Source organism: Tamandua tetradactyla, chromosome 14 (assembly GCF_023851605.1).
Source record: "Tamandua tetradactyla isolate mTamTet1 chromosome 14, mTamTet1.pri, whole genome shotgun sequence".
In the NCBI taxonomy this organism is placed as follows: domain Eukaryota; kingdom Metazoa; phylum Chordata; class Mammalia; order Pilosa; family Myrmecophagidae; genus Tamandua; species Tamandua tetradactyla.
The window spans coordinates 50,027,410-50,055,186 of NC_135340.1; the positions used below are offsets into that span (position 1 = coordinate 50,027,410).

The 27,777-nt window shown below is 37.6% G+C and overlaps 1 protein-coding gene across 9 annotated transcripts in view; it reads right to left on the reverse strand.

Annotated features, from left to right (window-relative positions):
* The window catches only part of MEIS2 (Meis homeobox 2), a 211,338-nt gene that overhangs the window by 31,295 nt on the left and 152,266 nt on the right, over window positions 1–27,777 (reverse strand). For all 9 annotated transcript variants that reach the window (XM_077127405.1, XM_077127404.1, XM_077127402.1 and 6 more), the window contains exon 9: window positions 24,355–24,431. In XM_077127405.1, coding sequence (XP_076983520.1) covers window positions 24,355–24,431 — 77 coding nt within the window. The remainder of the gene's footprint in view (window positions 1–24,354; window positions 24,432–27,777) is intronic.

Sequence of the window (27,777 nt, forward strand, 5' to 3'; positions counted from 1 at the left end):
TTGCCTGAGGCACTTTGAGCTCCTACAAGGCTTACTGTGGGTGCCAAGATACATTAAGCTGCTTATTCGTAAAAACTGCATCATCCGTTTTTTCACAGGTTTTTTCCCTTTCCTATCCAGCCCTGCTTCTTTTTATCTTCAAATAAAAAGATATATTTGCTTATGTTCTTCCAGCCTGTCAAATTTTTACTTGCATGCATATTTCTGGAAAATGAAAGTATACTTCACTTCATTTTTTTTTTTCCCTGAGAGGTCACTGTGTCCCTACTACAAGGTTGTCCCTGGACAGAACGCCGTCCGCATACAACATTAAAGCTGACTTATTTTTGTGCATTACCTAAATGGGAGCCAGAGTTGTCTGAACCTATTTTGGGAGAGCAAAGGAATGAAACTATTTATGGAACGGTTTTACCTTTTTAAAAAGCAAGGTTTAGAGAACCCTTACAATTTCTCTGCTCACATTAAAACTGAAAATTTTACATGAAAACAACTCGCTCAACTCTGGTAGTGACTACTCACATTAATATTTTATGAATAATAAAATATGTGTCTGCATTAAAGCAAAAATCTTCCGCGGGTACCTGTTTTCCATAATGAATTACATGTTCTGGGGAAGTAGCCTTTTTCCATTTGTCTAATGCCCATCCAGACCTGGAGATTTACTGCTGCAAGACAATGGGGAAATAACCCAATTGCGGTTTGACAGGTGGGCAGGTCTTGATAATTATGGCCAGACATCTTAACACTGTGCAACTGATGTAAATAAACATCCAAAGCACAGATCAATATTGCTTTCCTACTTTTGCATTTTGAACAACACATGCTAGCAATTTACATCCTTTTTCTCTTTCTGGCTGATTGGAAAGGCTGCATTCATTTAAACACATTGCATGCGCACACACACTCCACATATTTCTTTTAAAAAGTATTCAATACATCTCAACAGCCAGGACTGTACTTTATAATCACATTGCAGTCACCTGCTGGTATATTTCTATTAATTATGTAAACTGATATCTCAAGAGCTCCAAAAAACATTTGCATTGGCCATTTGAATACCTGCAATACCTGGACCATAAATTAAAGAAAACACAAACCAGGTTGGCAAAAATATGAACTGCCAAGAATTTGGGCATCTTGTCCTCCTATCCATGCACTTGGCATTCTTTACAATTTCATGAACTGTAGGTGCTTCCTCTTCTACATGCATCTGACCTCATAAATCTCAGGAACTGGAGATTTTATTACAGCAGCCAAAAGATTTGCAAGGCCTGCCAATCCTGCTGAGAGGCTAGCCCCCCTGAAGAGAAGAGGGCCTGATGAGGTTCGAGGGAGTCTGATGTAAGGGAGTATATAAAGTAGTGGCACAGAAATCAGTGGCACGAAGGAGCAAGGTAAACTGCTTCAACAGAGAGGCTCAGACGGAGCCAGGTAAAGAACTTGGAAGAAAGACAAGAATGGGCAGAGAGAAAAGAAGGAGTAAAAGGCCCTGATTGGGAAATAAGACAAAAGGAGAAAAAGAAACCATACACAAGACATGATCGTGTGAGCTACACAACATATTCTAATCTTCAGGTCTTAATCTTTGAAAAGAAGGATCTCCCATTTCGAAAGCCCAGTATGAGTTCATTAGATGTGTAGCTCCTCTGACAGCATCGTGATGTTAGCATCAACTCTTTTCTTTCTTTTTTATATTTTTAAGAAACGTGGTGGAAGTAAGAAGGATGCAGGGACATGTCCAACATATTTTAATTTAAGAAGCAGTGGACTATAGAGCAAGTGGCCATGGAGACTTTCTCGAGGATGTAATGTTCATTTAAATCTCTGAAAACAATATCAGTTTTTTTCTTGAAATGTGTTAGGATGCCTTTAATAAGTCATTTTCTCAACAGTTAGAAGCTTGCAATAAATTCTGTCAGCTGTTTGCATTTCAGTGGTATACTTTAGAAAACCCATATTTAATTTTGAATAATTGAAAAATAACATAGATGAACAAAGGCTTTGAGGAAGAAAAAAATACAGCAGTGCTATTTAGAACTGGCTACAATTACTGTCTTTTAGGACCATTTTGCCATGGCACTAACCACTCTCAGATATAGTGGTTCAAAAGCCACTAAGTACTCAAATTACCAGAGACGTTTATTGTCTTTATTTTGGGAATGCCTCTGTAAAATATTCCATCATCAAATGTGTTAAAAACCTTGTGAAAATACATAGTAGTGTGAGGAAGTATTTTCAGAAAGGGAGTGGGAAATTCCTGAAATGTAGTTTCTAAGTTAACAGCTATTAAATGACATTTCTTAATCGCTCACCTTACATAGAAAACTGTATAAGGTCTTTACAGAAATAGAAAGAGAATAAGCAATATAATATAAAATCAAGAAAACAACAAGAGTAATGAGAGCTACTTTTTGGAGCTCCTACCAGGTGTCATAATTCTTACAATAATACTCTGAATCAAAGGCATTAACACAATTTCACAAACGAGAAAACCGAGGCTCCAAACTAGCTCCAAACAGATAGTTGATAGTGAGACTATATGCAAATTCAGATCCTTCTTGTCCAAAATCTATCCCATTGCCAAATCAGTCCTTTCTACTGCCTCTTGCTGCCCCTTCAAAAGAAGTGACTTAAGAAAAATACCAAGTACCAGACCATTACCTGACCTTTTATAAGCAGAGATTTTTTTTAAAAATGACCCTTATCCGAGAAGACTCTACTTTTTAAAGCAAGGTATGATTAAAACACAGTCAGTAATTTGTTATGCTTGGCTCGTTTAGAACTAATTGAAAACTGTGACTTCGTTGTCCCCACTTTGAGCCAGCCCTACACGGCTGAGCACTGCACCATCAACCCTGGGGAGCTGCCTGGAAAATGTGTGGACTTCTCATGAAGGAAATCAAAGAAAGAGAGTTGAGATAGCCGCACATTTTGTCACTTCCATCAAAAATAATTCACATTGCCGGAGACCCAGGTTCGATTCCCAGTGCCCACCTTAAAAAATTTTAATATTTTTTATTAAAAAAATAATAAAAATAATAATTCACCATTCAGATCTAACTCATCATAAATTATTACATTACAAACCTTCTTCATAATAAAAACAAGTAATTATTAGTAATTTCATAATTATGTCTGTGTCTTCCTCAAAAGAGTGGTAACTCCATGAAGGCAGGGAGTATGTCTTTTTGGTTTGCCAAAATATTTACGGTGCAAGGTCTCTCTAGCACCGGCCTTCATAAATATTTGTTGTTTGACAACTGCCCAATCAAGTATTCATTTTAATGAAGGAAAACAGGTACAGGAAATTCTCAACTTAAAAACATTTTACTTACACATGCTCAAGTTGGTCGCAGCAAGATAGTGTGATAGGACAGGGAATGGAGATAGTGAAGATGGCACAGGTAGATCCCTCTTCCTAAGAGTAAGAAATACTAGCCCTGAATGTGGCAACCTGCTCTTACTTGTGGAGCAAGTAGTACAAGATTCTTGATGCATATGAATTATTATTTTTAAAAAAAACTTTCTCCCATAAATGCATGGGGGGAGATAAATTTCCAACATTCTGAGATGAAATTAAGAACAGAATAACATATAGGCATTTGTGGGTATGTTTGGAACTTGGTGCATAATTAGAACATTGGACTTTAGGGAAAGCTCAAAACAATTGATGCAATGATTTTGGAAATTTGTCATTTACACTTGATTCTGAACTGTAAGCTGCATCAGCGCAAATGGTCTATTTCATCCCAGACCTGCAGAGTTTCTGGTACCATGGCAGGTACCCGGACAATAGTAGGTGCTCAATAAACATTTGTTCACAGACTGAGTATGTGGTTTTGAAGGAGGCAGCAGACAATTTCTAATTATATTTCATGGACTAACAGCAGGATCAGTCTGGATTTATTAAGCATATATAAATTGATGAGAGAGGTGACAAGTCGGCAGCAGATACTGGTGGCAGGAAGAAACCAATTGAAGACTGAAATTTATCTACAGACAATAAACAAAACAGAATAATCCACAGAGGTAGGAGAATTGATTGCAGAGGGAATCATTGATAGAGCAACATTTAGTTATACCTAGCAATAAAAGGAGCTAAGTGCCAAGGAACTCCTACTGACACCACGAAGATATCAGAGATGTCACTAAAGTTGGCAAAGGTCACTAAGTCTTGAGGATAACCAAAAGCTCTTCTATTAAGCACAGAAGGTTGCAACTTAGTCTGACAAGATGCAAACAGATAAGTTTAGAGATGTTCATTTATTTTATCACTCATTTCTCATTCTCGTGCCTTCAGGGTCTAGGTGTTTTATTTACTTTGTTTTGTTTTGTTTCTGAGGTTACGTTTAGTACATTTGAAAGTAGCCCATCAGAGTAATTTTCAACTTATTTCTTGAGTCATAACAAAATGCATGAAAGAGATACAAACTATTGAATCTGTTAAGGAAGGGAAATGATGTGGGTAAGCATTTTTAGGCCACCTAAATATGAATGTTTACATATTGCCCATACATGTGCATCATCATATACACGCACACCTTCATATAAGTACAAACATGTTGTATGTTTATCTGTGATGTTACATAGCATACGAACTCCGCAAGTGAAATTAGAGCCTTTGCAAGTTTCATGTGGTTCTTCTTATCCAGTTTCCACCACTACGAAATAAATTATGTGGCTCAAGAGTTGTCTGAGTTATCCTGCTGGCAATAGCGAGCATCAAAATTGCAGTGGGTAAGTGGTTTCTTTCACACTTCCGAGTACCCGCATTTTTTCTGTATTGGTTCAGCCCATTCTTAATGACCATGTTTAAAAACATTTCTAGGAATTTTCCTTTCACTAGTTTTGATAGATTCCCTGACTTCATTCCAATAAAGGGGATATAACTCATCTTAGTTAAAGTAATTGTCGTGAAGGACAGTCAAATGATTAAAATTTGTCATCAGCCAAGAGAAGAGAGAAGGAAAAAAAGGCTTATAGTAGCAAACCCAATATATCACAGGAAAGATAAACAAAGAGTTAACATATTGAAGTTAAATGCTGCTTTGTGCAGAATAGCACAACCTCAATGGCGCATTGTATTTGAGACCCACAGTTGCTTCAAGAAAATAAAGATTTTTGCTACAAAAGTACTCCTTTCACTAAAATTTCAAATCAGGGCACAGCTTGGGTGTCGTAATTTTAAAAAAATGGAATGGAATAAAGCAGAAGTTTATTCAAAAACTGCCAGCATGCACTTTATAATATAAAACAAGATCGGAAAAATGTTGATACTTGCTTTGTAGAAGCCAGAAAGTAACCTGTATTTCGTGAGGCCCTGTGACATTCAGTTACACATTTGCAATGACAATGACAACTAGGAAAGTGTTCCAGAAACCAGAAAAATGCATTTGGGGTTGGGCCTATGCATCACAGAGCAGAATCAATCTTCCTAATTAACGGCAAATTAGCAATCCCAAAACGAGTGGGATCAACCTGTCTTCACTGGCCAAGAATCAGGTTCCTCTAAGTGCCTCTAAATTACATTTACGCCCATACAAAGTAACATTCTTTTAATCTAATACTACATTAGTGTCACTATTCTTAAAGTTATTGCACCGTTTAAAATTTCTATAGATAGGTGGGCAGATAAACAAATTAATAGACAGATATGCAGATAATCAGACATTTCACAAAGCAGGGCTCTATGCTGGCCACAAATCTTTGAAAACGGTGTACAAGATACTTATTAACATAAAACTCACCAAAAAGAATAAAAGTGTAGATGGAATGGTGATAATCTTGAAGTCTTATGGCTATTTAGACACATACTATGCATTTTTTAAAATACAGAGATCAAAATTAAGAAGAAAGTCAACATTCAGAAGAGAAAAATTACAGCTAAAGTCAACCTAATGGCTAACAACTGAAACAGAATTTTGTTCAAGTTGGACAGTGTCATTTAGGTTTATTAGTCCATTCAATACCCATAATGTATTAAACACTGATCAAAGCTGCCACACTGCGTGACTCTGAGCGTGCCAGTCGCAGCAGCGTCTCTGTGAAGAATGCCCCCTGGAGTTGTGCAGTGCATAAAATGCTCAGCTCTACGCTGCAGCCCTGACTGTTCCATACAGACAAATCATACAATTCATGATTTTATGAATTTGAAATCTAATAAAATGAGAACCATCTGTTAGCTTTTTAAAAATTCAATTAATTTAAAATTCAACTACTAACAAAAGGAAGAATAGTGATTATCGTCTTTTTTTTTAAGGTTAGTTAACATATTTCCATCAAACTTGCTAGAATAGAAGGACTTTTGTGTTGTTATTTGCTTTTGCTCTTTTGCTTTTGGGTTTAATCATTAGAGGGTCCATGAAAGAGCTAAGGCGTCCCTGAGATGGTAGGGAAGCTCACACATGGGCGTGCATATGTGTGTGTATATGTGTGTATATGCATTCTTCTGAAGACTCACAGGTTTTATGAGATTCTTAGGGAAGCCCATGACCCAACAAAGGCTCAGAACTGGTTATGGTCCATTGCTGAATGAGGAAAAGCCTTGAGTTAGGCATTGAAGGTGATTCAGCAGGCAAAAAGTCAGGGTGAAAGGAATTTCTAATCCATTACTAGAGAAAGACTGTTTGATTTTTGGGAAAACTTTCAGGTCTCAAACCTTGACCAAGGAACAAAGTTAGTAAATAAGTTACTGAAATCTCTCACCTGGAGACCATTAGTTTGAATGAAATAGCAAGCTATGCAACTTTGGATTCCCTTTTACATCACCACCAACTATGGGCCATCCCAAGAAAAGCCTTACAAATGCTGATCTGAGAGAGAGTCAAGGCAGTCTGTTTATTTTCCAGAGTGAACCTTAAAGTTATGGTCCTGCTGGGAACCATTCCCAATCTAGGCTGCTTGTGGAAATTCGGTGAGTAGCTCGAACTCACTCTTGAGCAGGCAGGAGCACGATTTCACTAGTTCCACATCAGGATAATTCCCTTTCCCCTAGCGTCTTCTGATCCAGAGGAGAACCCTACGCATTAGATGAGCTTCCCAAGGCCACTATGGACAAGGACAGGCACAATCTGGATCTGTATTTATAAGGGTAAGTGGGACTCTAACTACATCATATGGGATTCCTTTTTATCTCCACCATTAGGCATCTTGCTATTCTTAGATGATTCTTAAATGCAGTTATTCTGCCAGTTACATTACAAGAATAAGTCTTGTGTTCTTAAATCTTGCTTGATTTAGAGACCTGTTTCAGGAATTGGTATCTCAGAAAAGGATAATTCTTTTAATGAATTCCAGGCTTTCAGTGCCAGCCATTCTCCTTCCCTTTTGTTTAGCATTTGAGTATGTGAACAGGTGGGAGTGGGTAGCGGTAGAGAAGAGTGATGAAAGGAGACACCTATCTTCAGTTTTTTAGAAGGGATTGATGGGGAAACCCTAAAACCTATGAATATGAAGTTTCACTTTAGACATGGGAATTGAGCGTCCTTGTGCTTTTGCCGGACTGTATTGGCATGCCTCTCCAAAAGCCCCTGGGGACAAAAATCAACATACGCCTCAGTTTATGTCTCTGTACAGAAGAACTAAAAATATTAACTTACAGAGTGTTAGGAAACTAATTATTGTTGATAAAGTATTCTTATAATTGGTGCCATACAAGTGGTGATAACTATTAAATGGTTGTCATTGTCCCCTCTACTTAAAGTCAATCCTATCTCTAACATTTCTTTTATTTTTCAAACTTCCTCTTCCCAACGTTAATAAAGTATTTCGCAGTTATGTACATCACTTAAATGCATTAGGGCATAAAAGCTAACATTTTCTTTCAATTTTGACAATGTGCATACTATCGGTAAAGAATATTGAAAGAAATACAATGTGTAAGTAGATTTTATACCACATTGGAGTTGTCCAATTTCTCATGTTCAAAATTTTTCTGCATGACTAGAGCCAGGAAGAAATACATGCCAGCATAATTATATGAACAGTTGAAATTTAAACATATTGAAAAGGAGAGGAGAACATGTCCACCCATTTGTGTTTTTTCTTTCTTTCTTTCTTCCATAACAATCCCAAAGATGAGTAATTTCTTTTCAGAGAGTCAAGCTGAAGGCACAAAGCTTTAACATTCAAAGAAGGCAGGTAGGGGGGAACGAAGCTTTTTTAAGTACTGTGCAAATCAATACACAAAAAAATCTCAAGATGATAGTTTAATTAAAATGTGTACCAGGCTATTCATCAGCCTCTTTCCTTGGTGTACTATCCTCTAGAATTTGCCTTCTGCTTTCTGATCCCTGATGGTTTTAACTGGAAGGCATTTAAAATATCTTTCAACCGGCACCTTTCCACTTAGCTTACATTCCTTGTTTTTCTTTATAAACAAGAAATTGTACTGGCTTTGTGATGTTTGTTATGCTTCATGCTTTTTCATCTCTTGTGTGAGCTTTGCCTAGCATGAAATGCTGTCATGCAGTGAAATTTACCTGAGAGCTAAAGGGAGACAAAAAAAACCTTCCAAGTGTATTTGGTTACAAGTTCATAGCTAGCTAAATCACTGGCAATTTTATGCTACTGGTTATTTCAATTTAAATGTTTGTAAAAGCACATATAAAAATAAAATAACCACTCCCACAGTCATCAAAATGAAAAATCTGCTTAGATTAGAATATACTGTTAAACTGCTTTAAACGCCCATGTGGGAATGTTAATATTCAATCCCTGGTGTTCTAGGATACCTTGGCAGGGACATAAAGCTACTGAACTCTTGGCTCTTTAATAGTTTGACTCCCATTGTAATTGCTTTGTTCACTGGTTGCCCTGGGTACTCATGATTGTTACGTTTAAGGTCACAGATCCAATATGGTAGTGTCTCCCACTCTTAGCTGGCTGTAAGTTTTTAATGTTAACTTTGTTTCCATTAGCATCATTTTTTTTTCAGATTCAGAAATTCTTATTTTTATTAAATAATCCAGGTGAGCGCCCTATGAAGTTTTTGCTCAACCCTTCTCCCAACTTGCACACAATAGTTTTCAATTCAAAAGCTACCCAGTAACAAGTTCAGCCCAATTTTTTAAGAATTCTTGATGTTCCTTAACTGTTTCATTTTTTTTTAAATTGCATTTACTCATTTGGATGGAACATCAATATCCCATTTAATAAAAATTATTCAAACCACCATGCAACTCTTAGCGTCTTACAAATTAGTTTTTTACAACATCCCTGAATACAGGAACGTAATTACAATCAGTGGTATGACTAGGTATTAGGAAGAAAAAGAACTTGACTGTTTCTTAATACCAAGGTAATAAGGGCACTATCAAATTACACAGTGAAGGCAGGAAACTAGCTATATGATCAAGATATGTTCTGGTTCTTTCATGTATTGTTTTTTCCCCTTTTTTAGATAATTAAATAATTGAAACAAAAGGATTTGGGGAGCAAAGTGTGATGTATTAGAAACGGTTCTGGACCTGGTCTGTTCAACTTTGGGTTTTATCGCTAACTAGTCAGGTGGCCCTGGGAAAACCATTTGCCCTCTCTGGGCCTAAATATTTTTGTAAGTGAGAGTTTTAGATTAGATTATCTATAAGGTCTTTTCCACTTACAATATATTTAATTTAAATGATCCAATATTTAGCTTAAGTAAGAGCTTCAATTTATAAGCAACTGCCCAGAATTAGAAGGAATATGATTTTACATTTTAAATTCTACATTGCCTCTAAATAAAGCATTAGCACCACTGAACAGTGCTTAACCACTCAGCTAAGACCCTTTAGGGGCATCTTTTTGATATGGACAGCCAATATCTCTTCATCGTTTATGCATTTATTCAGAGTATAAGGGGAGCGTGTATTGTGTACCAAGCACTGTGGCAGACTCCCAGAATCTTGCGGAGAACAGAATAACTATGCTTTCAACTTTCTTGAAGTAGGAGGTACATTTTTTTACCTTATGGAAATGGAGCAAAACTCTTCTCCAGTTACTTTTACAGCTTTTATAAGGTTGACAGTAAACAACTGTCTCTTCTTTCCTGAGCATGGGCTTATTAATAAGCGGGTGCAATTGAATATTGGGAGGTATGTGCTCCTGGAAGCCATTTGAGAGATCTACACACATTCCTTCTCTACTCTAATTACAATTTCAGGGTCTGTGTTTGATATTGTATTTAATACTTCCCTTTAAATAATAAAGATTTAACAGTCACAAAATAACGTATTCTCATGAAATGACTCAGCGTGTCCTACCGCTCTTTTTTACGAAGAATGCCCAGTTTTTTGAGGAAATTGTAAAGTTTTCATGTTTTACTCTAAATATAGCTGGGATGGGGTGGGTAACAAGGATGATTCATTCACTGCATACAAGGGGAAAAGGAAATTGCTTTGGAAAATTTTCAAACTCATTGAAAAGTAGATTTTAGGGGATTTTCTAGGGTTTGTCAGAATTAATGTGACCCAATGAAAAGCTTTCACGAGGAATATGCCTATTTCTGAAAGCGTTCTTGATAGAGATGAGCTTTGATGCAACAACATGTCAATACAAACGGTGAATGAACCACCGATAAAAAGGTCCCTTAGGGAATAAGATGGACTTCAGTAAAATTTAAATGGCATATTTAAATAATTTCATTAATATAATAATCAAATAATAATTTCAATAATAGCATACTTAAATAGCATTGTTATAGTTACCGGGAGATGCCCAACTTTATTCCTCCTTTGCTATGTAGCCAGGAATTGACAGAGTAGACAATTAGTCCCCCAGATTTCAACATCCGAAGTCCATTTAGACAAACTTGACAAATGAAGGTGAATGTATTGGTGGGGAAATCATTTGATCTGATCATCTAAGTGACTGCAAATTCAATGGCTGTTTGTAAAAATCTACAGGTAGTGCTGACTGGTATTTGAATTTCCTTGCCCTTCTGAATAGGGGTATCTATCTTGCAAGAAGGGTTTTAAGAAACAGCTTATCAAAATGACCAAGAGGGCAATGCAATGGTGGCTCAGTGGCAGAATTTTCGCCTGCCTTGCCAGAGATGACCCAGGCTCAATTCCCAGTGCCTGCCCATGTAAAAGAATAATAATAATAATAATAAAATAACCAGGATAAGGCACTGTGCATTGCCTCTACATGCAAACTAAATAAGATATACTTTCCACACGACAGTGTTTCATTTTTCTCTAGTGCTGCTTTTTAAAACTTATAAAGCACTCTGAAAGTGACAAACCAAAAGGGAATGAATGGTCACTGCTGGAGCAAATCACCTTAGAGTGGAGTTCACTCATGGCAAAAATTCCACTCTCTTCATGCCCAGACCAACAACACACTATTAGGAAGATTGTTTCAGTTTTGTTGCCGACCTGTCAGGGAGCATGTGCCAAGGAATTTCACAAAGAGAAAAAAAAATCCATAATGAAATTCCACAACCTTGTAAGATTTTTAACCATCACAACTATGGAGAATTGTGAGATGTCCAATTAAGTCAAAACTTTCATGGCATAAAATGTTTACTGTTTTATCATTCCATCCAACCTGGAAAAAGAAAGATTTATTTCTGTGCTTTGCCCAAGATTCCATTTTTAAGAACTTTTTGCTTTGAACAGGTGTAAAACTGCCCCCCCACCTGCCACCTAACTTGGTTGGTTCCCAATTGAAAATTTTAAACCATGCATTGAAATCTTGTACTACATAGCTCTTTGCCTTAGGAAGCTCCTCTATAGCTATATACGGTAGAGTCTTTTTCAAGGGTCCCCTGTAAAGGGCAGTGATCAGTACAGACTCACGCCTAACTAAGCCCCTCCCAGTGTTCTCTCCTCTCTTTCTGGACAAGCTCATCTGCTCCCAGGGCCTTGAATAACATCTGGACCTGCAGACCTGCCTTCCCCTCTCCTTGTGCGTCCCACAGTGCTTCCTGTTATTCCGACCTCTTCGCCTACACCAGTCATCTCTATTTTATGCTGCCTATTGTGAAAACAAAATCATCTTCCCAGAGAAACCATCAGGCCTCATTCAAACCTGCTGTCATTGTGGAAAGAATACCCAAGTCTTTCTTCCCCAAGGTACAAATTCCAGAGATGTCTGCTGCTTCGTCTTCTACTCTCATCTCATGATGAATTGGTCACCAAATCCTGCCAGCTTTTTTTTTAACAATAGGAATAAAATCGGGTTCTTTTTTCTTCATTTTAATAGCTGAATCTCTGGTTGAGGTTCTGTTGAAGTCACCCCTAGTCTACTGTGACCGGGCTCTCTCCCTCTCTTCTAATCAATTCAAAATACAATGGTTAAAATTGTTTTCATCTCACTTGCCTTGACGAGATTTTTTTTCAGTTTCAAACAGGCTTAGAATAAAAGGAAAAAGATAGAATTTTAAAGATTGAAAGAACTTAAAAATAAACCAGCCCTCATTCTTTAATGGATGAGGGAACAGATACTGAGGAAGGCTAAATTGCCCAAGATCATACAAATTGCCAGAGCTGGAACTGGAGGCCAGCTGCCGAGACCCCAGTCAGTCCCTTCAGTATGCCACATTGCATCATGCTTTGTTTGAACACTGAACCTTTCTTTATGCTGTTCCCACCAAAACCGTGTGGACTGGGGAAACTGTTTCTCTCACTTTACTTCATATACTTGCAAATTCTTTTTCTCTAGTCAAAGAGAGCTGATTTCCTCCCAGACTCCTTTACTCAGTTTCCCTACTTTCGTGTTCTCTCATACCATTTCTATCCAACTACTAAACACTTCCTCTGATTCAAAACTAACTTCAAATCTAATTTCCTCCAAGAAATGGCCATGCTAACAGCCACCCTCTCACCTCAATAGTTGGCTTTCATGTATAGTTTCATCCTTGTCCTTCTCCCTAGTCTCATTTACATTCAGTTCAACCAAAAGTGATGGGCATCTATTAAGAACAAAGCACTGTGGCTCTGAATAATCCCTCCTCAGTCTCTGACAAGGCAGAAACACACACACACACACACACACACACAAATCCCAGAAATTATTTCAGACTATCAGTGAGTTTCAAAACATAACCAACAACTAAAAGTCTCACTCCTAAAACACAGCCAAATTTTGCTGCGATGCTTAAAAATAATCATTTTCTCTTTGGATCCATTTTTGCCTATCTGTAAGTGTTGCTATTAGATCACAGAAGAGTTTAAAGGACTTTCAAGGAAGATCTAGCAATGGAGGTCCTCATTTTAATTTTCTTTGCTAGTGATTATTGGTGCCACTGAGAAAATCATAGTATCTCCATGAACTGTCAATTTTCTCAAGAAATTTTACCTGTTTGTCATTAGAACAGATAAAATTCATTATAATATACTGTAAGGGCTGCCCATAATTGCTTGATAATATTGTGTCATTAGAATTATTATTTGAAATTACTGAACATACTGCCTGGGGCTGAAAATATTTTTATTGTATAAAGATTTTCTGTTGTAATGGAATTTGACTTATTCATAATATCTAAAATTCTGGAGTCACTTTATTACCAACCTAACGCTAATTTGACAGGCATTATTTATTTAGGGTATGGAACAGGCAAGCTTTCCTTCTGAGACCAAATTATTGGCAATTCTTTTGAATTGAGATGGCAGGATATTAGTTCTTGCTGATAATCTATAGACATGACTCTCTTACATCATAACTAATGCTCAAATCCCTAGGGAAACAGAATCCTGAAAATGTTACTTTAAGTGAGAGCTAGAGGACTCATCGCTGTGATGGAACCAAAGTATGGATTTGACTTATCTGCAGAGCTTTGGAACTGGGGCATTTTTTCGTCTGTGGGTTATGGCCCCATTTCCAGAAAAATCTATCTGAGCCTAATGTAACCTAGCAAATCTTTCAAATGAAATAGTCTTGTGGGAGGCAAGTTGTCATTTTCTGACATATTATTTAGGGCTCAGCTCAGGTTTCATTCTTTCTTCTTTCCCCACTTAAACCCCCTGCTCATTCTCCATAAGTGCCATTTTCTAATTAAGGAAAATGAAATTTGTAATGTGTAGAGGGGAGACATGACCTCCCTTATGAGCCAGTCTCACTCCTCCCTGCACACCATTAAAAAATAGAATCCAGGGGTGGTTGTTTTTTTAATTGGTATCACTTTGTCTTCAGTGCAAAAACACATGGCAATAATTTAGTGAACTCCAGTGTTTTCACTTGTGGCAAATTGATAGCATAATTTTATTAAGAGTGGAACAATGACTTCTGGGAGCACAAGCGAGTCTCCCAGAACTACACATAACTCGGTTGACTAAATGTAATACTTGGAGAGGGTAATGAAAACAGCGCCGAGGCTCAGCACGGCCTAGAAGATTTCAGTTTCTAGCTCCTGTCAAAAGGCTACTCAATAAATCATACCTGAGGCTTATTTAATGTCAGAAGCCAGTAAGCTGACAAAGTGCAATGGGGTGCTGTCCTCAGAAAGGCACACAGGTCACATGATCTCTGGTCGCTGGACCCGACGGGGTCATATAATCCGTCGATGGATTTTAATAAGTAATCTATTATGTTCCCTTTGGTGCTAATTATTTTACACATCACTTGTTTCCTGTTTACTGACATTGCTTTAGTGATTTCATTATGAAAAAATTACGAGGAAGGTTAATCTGTATGACTTTACTATTCTCCTCCACAGGAAGTCTCTACTTCTCCCTTTCGCATTCTCTTAACACCAGCCCAGGCAACCCATACAAACATTTAAAACAGAGAATCTGTGAGAACATCTCAGGAAAACAGGATACCTGCATTTTTAGTAAAGCAAGGAGCCACTCAAGAGTCACACGGATCCAAGACCATCAGCATTTAGTAACTCACAGCTAAGAAGGTATTGGGAATTTATCCTATCTCACCCACAGTTAGATAAAACAGGAACTAAACCGCTATGATCAAATTTCATTGTGTTACTTTCTGCAAGTCATATGAAGAGGAAATCTGCCCGTGGGCACTCAAGAATACCCGTGCATCCTTTCAACGACACTGACAAATAAAGCAATAAGAATCAGATTCACAATTTTTTTTTTAAGACCACTTTACCCATCTCCGTACACATTTCATCGGATACATTACTTTAAATGTTCTCATCATCAACCTACTAGAATCACTGGCCCCTTTTTTTGAAGGAAGAGCATGCTTTTCTGCATTTTAGAAAATAAACTACAGAGATAAAGAAAGCAGACCTGTGCTGCATAAATTTTAAGTGAAATGACCCCCCAAATCTAGGTTTTAAAAGAGATAACAATTCAACCTTGAAATTACCAAAAGGTCAATGTCAGATGGGTCAAAAGTATGCAAATATTTGTAACCATCTCTATGAAGGTGCTCTATCTTTTTAAAAATGGAAATCCCCTACTGGGCATTGTTACAATAAACCCTTGATCAAGAATAGCCCATTCCTTCTTCAAGGATTGTGCTAAAACCATTAAACTGAGACCATTTAACTGATGGTTCACCTGTGGGCTTTGAGGCAAATTTGAATCCAGATCTTTTGGCTAAAAGGCCTGACATTAATCCACTGTCCCACTCACTCCTTTAGTAATTACTGCTAAAGTTTGTTGCTTATCTGAAGGTTTTAAGGAACTTTGGGCCTCAAGAGGTCAACATTAAACAGCCTGAAACCTTAGCTTGCAGGGACTTATCTAAAAGATAAGCTGTATCTAGAGAAACACTGGAAATCTCATATCTTTCAATGTTTACCTTGCAAGGGAATAGAGAAAGAACTTTGCGTGTGCTTCAACCTAAGTGCAGAACTAATGATTTTGGATGAGGGCTGGGAATTAGCTAGCTGCAAATCTATGCTGACTGAGATTAGTCAGCAACAAAGATTCTGATTCATGCACCAAAAAAACATTTAAAAAGCGTATTGTAGCCAGAGACCTGGGTTCGATTCCTGGTGCCCGCCCATGCAAAAAAAAAAAAAAAAGTGTATTGTAATCTATTTTGATTTCAATGAAACAACGAAGCAGGAAACGATTTAAAGAAAAAAAAGAAACTAAGTTTCTACACATTTTTCATCCAGGTTTCTAATAATTTGCAGATTATAAATGATATTCCTTGTTTAAGGAATAAAGAAAATAGTGCTGAGTGTTGTGAATTGTATAGAATTCCAGGAGCAAGCACGAGAAAGTGCTACCAAACGGATGCTCTCTCTCTCTCTCTCCCCCCCTGCCTCTTATAATCGAAAAATCCAACACAATGAAAACAACAGCAACAACAAAACAAGTCCTCAAGATTATACGGTTAATAGGACCTACATTAACTCATTAACAGAGCAGAGTCTCAATTAAGTAATTTCTAGAAGGCTGCTCTCCATGAATGAATGCATGAATGAATGAGTGAAGTGGGTGAGGATCTGGTCTAAAGGCTATTCATAAAGTACTTAGTTCTCTGAGAGTGAGTTTTCTGAAAGAATAAAAAAATGCTTGATATAGTGGGTAAAAGAAGAAATGAGGAAAAAAAATTACTGGAAGAGGCACAAATGTGGTAAAAAGTACTGAGAATTTCTAAGCAGGCGGTAGCCTCCAGAACTCTTATTTTTAGGAATAAAAAATTTAGAGAAAGTAAACAGTATGGTATTGGTATATTCTGATCAGTCTTTCACCCTTCTTTTAATGGTTGGTGGTCTAAGGGCTCTGTTTAACTTTGCATTTAAAAGTCCCCTACATTCAAGAAATAACTTCAAGCGTGATTTGAAAATTCCTTTTTTTTTTGACTATTTAAAATAAGGCTTCTACTTTATCTATCTGTGACTACAATTAGGAAATACATATCAATCAGTTTCTATAGCATAAGTCTGTAATGTTTTCTACACATTATCTTCATGTTTCTTCCTACTTCAAAATAAGTCAATAGCTAAGTCAACATCATCTTACTTTAAAATCATGCAACCCACTGAAATATAGATTTTAATTTCTGTGTTACTTTGAGAAACCATGGAGAGCATGCCAACTGAGATGGATAAAGGACCTATTTGAGCAACACTTGTCTGTCTTCCAAATACTGGTATAATGAAGTGCAGAAGTAGGTAGAGCCTTATGCCTAATACAGGACTTGTCTGTGGAGTTTATTGTATTCACCAATAAAAGAAAGGGAGCTAAGTTAAAAAATCCCCAAGTATCAGAAATAATCTACATTTTTTGGCCAAATTTGTTTCCATATTTAGAGACATTTGAAAATGATAACTTTCAGCATGAGAAATTTTATCTTCAAGAATAGGGTCTCATTTAAATATTTTCTTCAAGGGGCATTTTTTGGAACTGTTTCAGAAACTTGTTGCATTCCTTTTTTTGTTGTTTTGTGTTTTCTCTGTAACACTGTACTTTCCTCTAAATCAGGAACTTTTTTCCTCCCCTTATTGGCATTCCAACCCAGCAAAGAAATATGCATCCTGAGATAATGCTGCCAGCTTACTATGTAAACCATATTTCATTCTTTCTTTGCAGAACGAAAGGGAAAAGCACAAAGGAGCTGGTATAATTGAATGTAAAGGATTGCAGCAAACCTCCCCTTTGAGTCCCCTCGCTGGCATCCCCTTCCTTTATTTCCCCCTCTACTCCTTTTGTTTACCACTTTTAAAAGGCTCTTGCTGAGTCTGAGCTGCTTGCCCAAATTTGGACTGAATCTAAATTTCTGGAAATGGTACTCCCATCTCTACAGGAGAGAAGGTGTCTACAAATGCTGATCTGACAGGGCAGTGGATTAGAGATACAGCTGCCTAGACAAAATAAATATCTCCAATTTTCGGATCAGCGTGGGAATATCATGAACCTGTGGAGGAAGTGAAATGGGAAAATATGGCAATGTTCCTTCTTACTTAAAACTGGTATGCCTTGTGTTGATGCCGTGGTCCCCTCAGTTACATTTGCTGTATACAGAACAAAATGAAATCCACTTAAATTTCAGGCAATCCCTCTGGTTAAACATTAATCACGTGTGTTTTTCTTTTCACTTCCTTTAATCTTTTTTCCTACCTCCTTTTGTTTTTTTTTTTCTCAGAAATAATTGAAGGTCCCCAAGAAATGATAATGTGGCCATGGAGACAGGGTGATTTGAACCTGTGGTAGAGATGGGAAGAGACTTGAAACCCTCCTGCTAACACAAACTTAGTTCCTTCAGAGCAATTCCTAAATGCTCTGACTTAGGAAAAGACTTCATCGGGCTAGTGGGGACCACACTCTTTGTCCTCTCTGCCTCCTTCCGTGGGCCACTATATTTTTCTGGTGTAGGAAGCTATCTGAGAGGGAAGCATTTCATCTCAAGCACACCAAACTGGAGTTCAAAAGCATGCTTCTTTGTATTCATTTCCTTAGCATCGGCAGTTTCAGCACATTAAATGCTGACAATGAATCTAGCACCTGGCAAATCTGACTTGAGATTCAAATGGGTTTTTATTCAGAAACATAGATGTTACTTGGAAATAATCACTGAAGACGGCAGCTATGTGTTTAACAAATGGCAGCAGTGGAAATTGCTGAGCAGAGAGGATATTTAGTCTAGCAGCCTTGTTCCCTTTAGGTTTATCTCAACTCCACCTCCCTGGTTTATCACTCTATCCTTCAATCCTTTCTCTCTTGAGATAAAAGTGTCCAGCTGTCTCCGTACCTCATTTAGATTTCTTGCACCACTGGCCAATTATTCCATATGTTTACTACAAAATTATTTTACTCAATGCCCTGCTTACTCTCAATGTCCTGAGATTACAATGTCTTTCCTGGTGTCTGTCTTTCTTGCTGTGGAATGACAACATACACACCCATGAAAATGACTTTTCTTTGCTGTAAAGAGGTATAATCCCTTTTACCACTTACTCTGACACCTACTAATTAGGTTTCAAAACAGGATGGGGGATTCACTGATGCAGGGCTTGAAACTGACTCCCTGTCTTGAAACCTACCTAGAGTTTGTCCCTCAAATGTAAGCAACCAGAAAGAAGAAGAAAAAGAAATGAAGAAGAAGCAGTAGCAACATCACCTGGGCGTCCAAATCTATCTGGGCTGGTGGATTCTGGAGGAAAATGATTGCTTTTCTTAGGTTACCACTCTGTTCCTGTCCATATTTTAATCAGGGCTGGGACATACTTCCAGCAACGTTACTTTATTTTAAGAGTACTTTTAACTTTCGACATGTTTTTACACGCAAATTCTCCCTTTGTCTCAACATCATTCCATTTTACACATAAGATAATCAAGTCACCTGGGTAGTTAATGAACCTTCCTAAAGTGGGCTAGAAAGGGAAACTGATTCCCAAGATACCACTCCCTCTTTTTGCCCAGTTCTTTAGTCTTAATTCAAAAAGCTCCTACAGATTCTAGAAAAACTGGTCATCGTGGCCAAATTTAAATAGGCAAAGCAAAACTGATGGTTTCCTGAGAAAGTTCTATAGAGTGGATGTTCAATTTATTCAAGGCTGTTAGACTTGGAAAGATTGTTGTAAGACCATTGATGGGAAGGTGGGGCAAACAGGACACAGATATTTAATAGCTTCGGTTTGACAGGCAGCACAAGGATATTTTATCCATTACACAAAGGAACCCTCTGAACCACCTTTCAACTGGAAAGTTCTTTGAAATTTAAGTTACATGATTTTTTTCACTTGGAACTCTGGAGACAGGCGTCTACCAAGAAAGTCAGTCCTTTATTCCTAGTATACCTGTATTCTGTCAACAAGTCACCCTGTGGATTTTGCTTGTTGGTATGTAAGTAGATTACAATTATTGCAGTGATACAAGAGTTTGCAAAAGTGCAATTTTTTCTCTTTTAAAATTAATCTAGAAATATCTACTCAAAAATGAATATTAAGGTCTGATACACTACTGAAGAAAGTTACATGAGAACATGGGAAATTCGTGATTTTTTTCATGGTAGTTTTAGCTTAAGGGATTTTAATTGTCAATGTAGGGACTCTGTCATATTTCAATGATTACAACTGTCAAAGATGCATGAATGCAACCCAACAAATTATCCAAGCAAGAACTTTCTCATTAAAAATGCATATATTTTGGTCAATGAGTACTTGGGTGTATGCTTCCTGTGAAAACCCCAGTGTTAATACCCAAACTTTCCCTGAAAACGCCCAACCTTTACAGCTATTTGAAGACACTTACCTCCTAGGGCTCCCTAATCTTACCTCTTGGGCTTCAAAGAACTACAAAAAAATGATCATCTAAGAAACTACAAAAGCCTATCCTTGGGCTGGCCATGGTGGCTCAGCAGACAAAGTTCTCGCCTGCCATGCTGGAGACCTGGGTTGGCTTCCTGGTGCCTTTCCATGAAAAAAAAAAAAAGCCTATCTTTGTTTAATATAGAAATTAAGCACAGTAAGTTACCTGCACTAAAATTTTATTTCCCCTTAAATGTGCCTGTTTCCCCCTGGAAGAAATCTCCACTCCAGTTTGTAATCTATTGAATGATGTCTTTGTTTATATTGCTGTGTAAAATGTCCATATTTCTCTTTCATTTTTATAATTTTCAAATTTTTAACTTTTTTTTTTTTTCTTGCATGAGCAGGCCCCAGGAATCAAACTCGGGTCTCTGGCATGGCAGGCAAGAATTCTGCCTCTGAGCCACCATCACACCTCCTCAGATTTTTAACAATAGCTACTTTCATCATATGTGCCAGGACTGTACAGCAGTAGAAGTAGTTCATTGAACTCTCTCAACCAGATGAGATATATATGACTATGACCCCACTTTCCAGATGAGAGAGCTAAGACTTATAGAGGTTAAAAATTTGCAAGAGGTCAAAGATCTAACACATGGTGGAACCAGGATTTCACCTCCTTGCAGTCTGGTTCGCAAGCCTGAGTTCTTATCCGTTACGCTGTATTATCCTTAGGGCTTTAATCAATATTCAGTCAAATTATACCATATTTGTTTTTCCATTGTGATGTCATTCAAGTTGAGGATATTTGGTTCTTTGCTTTTCTTCTACGCTGATGCATGTGCTTTAGCTGTTTTGCAACGGATTGGCTCTTCACCAACCATCCATCCTGGAAGGCCAATTTTACCATTTATGATTAGCTTTGGTGGTGAAGTGTCTATATTGAAGATTTTGTTAACACCATACAAGCAAGAAAAGTCTCAACCGAGTGATTATTTATGGACTTTTCAGAGTTAACCGTAAGAAAAACGAATCCGTGGCATAGATTCCACTCCCTTCCTGAAATCACATTTTGATTTCATTGTATCATGACTTTTTGCATACTCCCTCCTATAAATACATTGCGAAAGCCCAATAAGATTAGTTCCACTATTGGTTGCTAAGAGAAAACATTTCTTTATTTTTCTTAACTCTCAAACTTCCTTTGTGCTTAACTATGTTTGTTCAAAAGTTCATAATTACTGACTGATCTTAGCAGGTCTGATTGTATTTCTTATTGCTATTGTCAAGTGTAGAGAGCCACGTTCTATTGCTTATTACCTTAGATGTTACTTTACTTATGCTGCTTTAACCATTCTGACCTGGTGTGGCCTTTTCATTTTAAGAAGTACAGTAAGTCTTCCATGCCTTTCTGATTTTTATGCTTTCTACACTATTCTAATTCTTTGGGTGAAAATGTCACAGCACAAGCACAATCCTAAGTTCCTAGCCTAAAACAAGGCACATGGCCACGGTGTTCCTCATATAGTTGACTGGAAGAGGTTTAGGCACTGCTCCATGATCATCCGGCTTTTGTTGCCGAGAGCATTCAGGGCCTGGAGAAACAGTGGACAGCCCATTCTTCTCTTCTCTCTTAGCCATCATTCTGCATTTAAGGACAGTGGTTATAAGGTCTTGAATTAGGTTTCATTGCTTTCCGTTTTGAAGTTGACTTTATCAAGGCCTTGGAGGGTTTCAAACTGTACTAAAGCAGCTGATGTTTCTTTTAAATATCTTTATCAAGTCCCTAGAACTTCAGTCCCTATATAATATTCTTGGAGGTCTTTTAGAGATATTTGCTGTCCTTGTCTCATGAGTCACATCTTATGATCAAAATTTATGGAAACCATTAATTAAGAATTGGACCTAAGGGCAGGATTACAGGATTTTTCAGAAAGAAGTGAGAAAATTAGGAAAATGGAATTATTTTGGAGAGACATAGGTGTCACGCTTATGCCATATTATGAAAAGTCTTCCACGCCTTTCTGATTTTTATGCTTTCTACATTACTCTAATTCTTCGGGTGAAACCGTCACAGCAAAACCACAATCCTAAATCCCTAGCCTAAAAGACAGCCCCATCATAATCCTTGGCCTTCTGGGGCAATATGGCTCAAATAATAGAGGAACAAGGAACCTGAAGCATTATACCGACTGAACTCATCCATGCCTTGGAAGCTCAATGGGATTCAGAAACAAACAGGCTCTTTCCCAGGTTCTAGCCAGGTATCTAATTATGAGAAACACTAGTGTTGACATACAGAACTTTAGACAGGAAAATTTCTTCACTCTTCAAGTCTAATGACTACATCAAAAAGTTCAGGCAATGGATAATATGGACCAAACTTTCAAAAAGAAAGAGAGCAAGGACAAGTATCAATGCCAAATATCAATAAAGAAATATTCTACTTCTCTCAGAACCCCCCACCACAATCTCCCCCAGCATGTCCAAAGTTCATAAAAATTGTGTTTCTAAAGCAACACGAATTTCATCAAGGACCAGTGTATTTGTAACAACTCAGTTTGGTAATAAGTACGTCATAAAATAACAGGTATGGCAAATAAGTCTCCTATAGTAAACACAGAATTTATTCATTTCTATTGTTTTAGTCCAGTGATGGCCTGTGCTAGAAACACAAATGAGAATATATGTACGTATACATATGTGTATTTATATACTATATGTATTTATGCTATGAGACTCATAAATCACATACACATCTGTCTCTGGAGATTACAGCTTTTATTCCAAGTTTTTGGTCTAAAGGGTATCTTTAAATGTACACAGTTCCAATCTTCAGAAGAAAATTAAAGTGAATTCAAGTCTGTATTGTCTATCCTTTCTTTCTGCCTTTCTTTTCAGGTTAGCAGTTTATTTCTGCATTAATCACCCTGACAGAAGCAAGGCAACTCAATTTTCTGCTTCTGTAGGTAGGCACATCACTTTCTGTACAGCACTAGGCATGAAAAGGGCTGCAGCTAAGCTTTGGTTACTGGTGTAATTGAAATGCTATCCACACTATAGGGTGCATTAAAGTCAGATAACGGCAGTTCCTGTGGCCAATTTAAGTAGCTTGACTTCCCTGGGAAAAAAAAAATTGCCTGACAGATAAGGCAGACAAACTGGCTAATTCTCCAAGCATGTCTCTCATTGTGATCCTAGAAAAATGAGAAAAAAATGAATCACAGAACCACAAAATCAATTGACCCTCGGGTAGCTCATCAGGCAGCGGGCTTGATAAACCTAAAAGCTTTGTTAATGTCTGCCTGCCTGTATCCCACAGATAGAGCACTTTGTAAATGAACCTGCTTTGATAAATATATTAAGGAAAGCTGTGAATAAAGGCAGAGACTTCTCATTTGTAAATACAACCTCTGCTACATGGAATTAGAATGATAAAATGGAGTTCCATGTAATTAAGTTTGTATAAGGCCTGAAATCCGTGCAAATACTTTCCCTGAATTTTGAAAGAGAACTGTCAGTTCAGTTAATCTGAACATCACCCCAAGAATGTACCGAACAAAATTAAGCTGCTGATAAAACCTGGGCCAGTATTTTGATAAGTAATTCCTATATCATTTCTTGGCCACTGTGATCATTTTATTTAATCCTCTGCCCCTCCTTTCCCTCAGTTACCCTCTAAGCCATGTACAAAGGGTGATGGTCCATACGCCACCACAGGAATCATCTACCAAATCGCAAAGCTAAAAATGGAAAAACCTTTTTTTTCCTGTGTAAAAAAAAAAAAAAATAGAATAAATACATTTCTATTGGGAGACACTGAAGAGTGTGTATCTACTTCACCACTCAAAGCCCAGACAAAAGAAACCTTCCCGGAACTGAAAATCTGCGTCAAGACTGGGCAAAGATACACAGTGTCTAACTATTCTCAACAGGAATGACATGAATAGAATTTTGGGTTCAATCTGAGAATTTTAAAGCCTCACAAATGGGGAAAATGAGGTGGAGAGGAAAAGCGAGAGAAAAGAAAAGAAAGAGGGAAAGGGAAAGAGGAAGAGGTTTAAATCTTAGAAAAACACACTGATGCGAGTTACCTTTTTCCTTTCCCTAAGCACTACTTTCACAACTTGAGGTAGAAACACGGACGTGTTGTCCTCCTCCATTTCATTGGTTTCAAAAGCAAAAAAAAGGAAAGCAATTATTTCGAAATCTCATTTTAGGCATGGGAGAAAGACATTGATTTTTGGGTCACTCACCAGTTGTTTACTTGGAGAATTGTAAGTCCTGTGTCTTGCGCTAATTGTTTCTTCTGCTCTTCGGAAGGGTACGGATGCTAATGAAAAAACAAATGTTTTAAAAGATGTATCAGATGTTAAGAAAGAGTCACTTACTTCTAAGAATGAAACCACGGTTAGTGATTTCTTTAATCTATGGCTTGATTTTCCTAATCGCAGCTTTTTCTTAACGTATTGAGCAACAAGGCAAGGGACAGGAATTCAGAAACCCATGGTAGCAGCCCCATGCTCCTCTCACACTTTGTAGGGCCAGCAGTACAAAGGGAGGTGTCTAAGTTATTCGATTTCTTTCATTAGACAGGGATGTAAAGCACTTTTGTGATGGCATCAGAATTCCTGGCTATCTACCATCATTCAAGTTACACTGAGGGACCTTGTCTCAGGCCCATTTTACTTTGCTTTCTAGAAAACCTACGTGAAGACCTTACCCTGAGGTATCTCTGTGAGATAGCCTAATGTAATCAGTATTTCCTCATTAACCTGAGGTTATTGACAATAAAAAATCTGGAGAGACAGTATATAATCACGAGTATTCTCGGAAGCCATGACAACTAACTCAATTACAGCAGAGTTTAGTGACAGTGCATTTATGCTGACTCCTTTACGGAGCAGTGGAAGATTCTCTCATTTTTACCAGTTACTGCTCTGGATTAACAGGGTCACACGCAACGACCCCACATCAGAAAGAGTCAATTACGTGCAATGCTTCATACGGAAATTTTACATTTGACTTTAATATATGGCAATAAGAGATAGAAGCCCTTGGCTTCAGTGTTTTTAAATTTTTTGCTTCTCATCACAATTCGTCAACATTTATGAAGAACAATCCTCTCCTTTTCAACCCACTTTCCCCTCGCATTCTGAAATTGAGGATTGTTATTTCAGAATTTTGCATTTATTTAAGAGACACTTTCTGGCGCATACGTAACTACTAAACATGACTGTTAAGTAGGTCCCTGTTCTAAATTCACCGATTTCCTTAAACAAAAAAAGTAAACTTTTATCCAGCATGTCAGAGTCATTCACAAATTAGAAAGACATTAGTAATAAATATTTCATATCAACATTATTAAAGGGTGACATTAAGAACCACCGAGTACTCCATTCAGAGCATTCTAATCATTCCAGTGTTTGAGGGAGTAAATGTTTTTCAGTCATCTAAGATTTTATTCGGCAGGTATTTCATCTTCTATAATAGCGTGCATTATCCAAAATGTGTGCAATTACTTATTAGCAAACCCAAATGCCATTAGGTTAAACAAAATCCCCTCTATAGCAAAAGGGGTTAACTAGATTTGTATTAATATAGAAGTCAGGCTTTTAATATTCTGCAAATGTTAACAAAGAAAGATGATAATGTTGAGTTAATATGGGTTAAGCATAAAATGAAAATAAATTTTTCTGATTGCGAGGTGTTGACATTTTTTTGGCTGGGGCCTCCAGCCTGTTCCTGAAAGCTGTGTAATTACAGAAGGCTTTTCCCCTCCTTCCCCCTCCTGCTTCAAGTCTGCCCACATTAGTAATGACCCCTTCACTGCTTCAAAAACCACTAATGGTCTTCAGCACGGGCAAGAAAAATGAACAGGATAAATTGGAATCCACAGTCAGTAATTTGCATCCTATGAGGCTGTGCTGGCCACTCACACTCATTCCTGGCCATCAATCGTGGTCTGTCAGGTGCTGCACTCTGCCACCATGACAAATACTCCGCCTAACACTCAGATTCGTCCAAACAATGTAATTGTCCTCTCTTCTCCTTTTGGTGATGGAGAGATAATGAATGACTGCACAAGCAAGAAGGATTGCTCATTGCAGACACAGGGGTGGCTTCAGACTGGAAAAAGCCTACAGTACAAATTTTAATTGACTGAAAACACTGGTCGGGGAGAAACATGATGGATAAAAACTCCAACCACCTTCCTTGTCAAGATATTTTCCTGCCAAATCCAGAAGAGGAGCACCTTTTGACTTTTTGTTCCGCTAAGATTTTGAGAGCACTGGCTTTATAAATTACTTGCTCCATGGAAGTAAATTCTGCAAATAACAACAGCCAGAAAATGAAAATAAAAATAAGGGTGTATCACCAGAGCATTTAGCTATCCATTGGCAAGGCCTTTCAGGGTGCTGTTTCATTATGCAGCGTTTTTGATCATTTTTTAGTGTATTTCATCTTGGTTACTCTTGGGATATATTTGTCCAACATGGTTCTGATATGGTGTGGTATGTGTGTGTTTGTGTATGTGGTATGTGTGTGTGTGTGTTGTGTGAGAGAGAGAGAGAGAGGGAGAGTTAGGGAGGAGGTAAGGAGGGGAGGGGAGGCTTAGATGAAATAAAGGTTTAGATGTTAAGGAAGTAGAAGAATAGAAAGGTGATGCTACTTAAGAGCCAATTCCTTTTAGTGTGACTGCAAATTCTGAGTGAATAACAAGAATTCTTTTCAGTGTTTTATTGGAAATTTAATCAGATGACCACAGAATTACATAAACAGTGCATTTTATCTTGGGAATCCCTGAGCTGTACTTTCACTCTGAAAGCAGTTGCAAATTCCCTCCACAATCATTTAAAAAATTGGGAATCTTACCAAACTTCACCTTGCACAGATGGCTTTTTTTTATTTTAATTAATAGGAAAGACCATAATAACTTCAACTTATTTAAGTAACATTCTGTGGTTTTTGAACATTCGTGATTCTATGTCCCTTTTATACATGGAGTGGACTGTTTATCTGAGAGTGATTCTGGCAGCCAGCCACTCTATTTCTAAAATTAAAAAAGGACTGGAAAACAATCAGCTTTCAGAGGAACTGGAATCACGGCAATGTGTTTTGGATTAATTTACAAATAAATGTATATATTTAAGGCCAAACTGTGGAACTAGAGAATTTCTACTACATGGGCTATCATATGCATTCTTCTCCTTTATTGGAACAGACATCATATTGAAATAATAAACATGGGAAGCCTTCACTTCTTCTTTGATGTATATTACTAAATGTCTGACCGGCTCAAATTTAAAATAAACTTTGGAATGTTTGCACTTGAAAACTGGAAGTAGACCACAAGCAATAATTTGTTGTCAGTTTCCATATTCTTGGACTAAAGCTCTAGTTTAGTCTGTTCACTCTTGGGAGCCAACCCATTCTGGTCCAGCCGCCCAGAGGTGGCTCAACTTACTCGTAAGAACATGCATCGTAACATAATAGCAACGATGATGACTCCCTTCATCAAGAGAGAACCAGCACAGGTCAAAGTTTTTCACATCCTGAAATTATTCTAAAGCCACTGTAGCAAGTAATAGAAGAACTTTTTGAATCACAAAGCGTCCTGTACTTTGAATATCAACTGACAACTGTCCCAAAAGTTAATGACAGATATGGCTCATGAC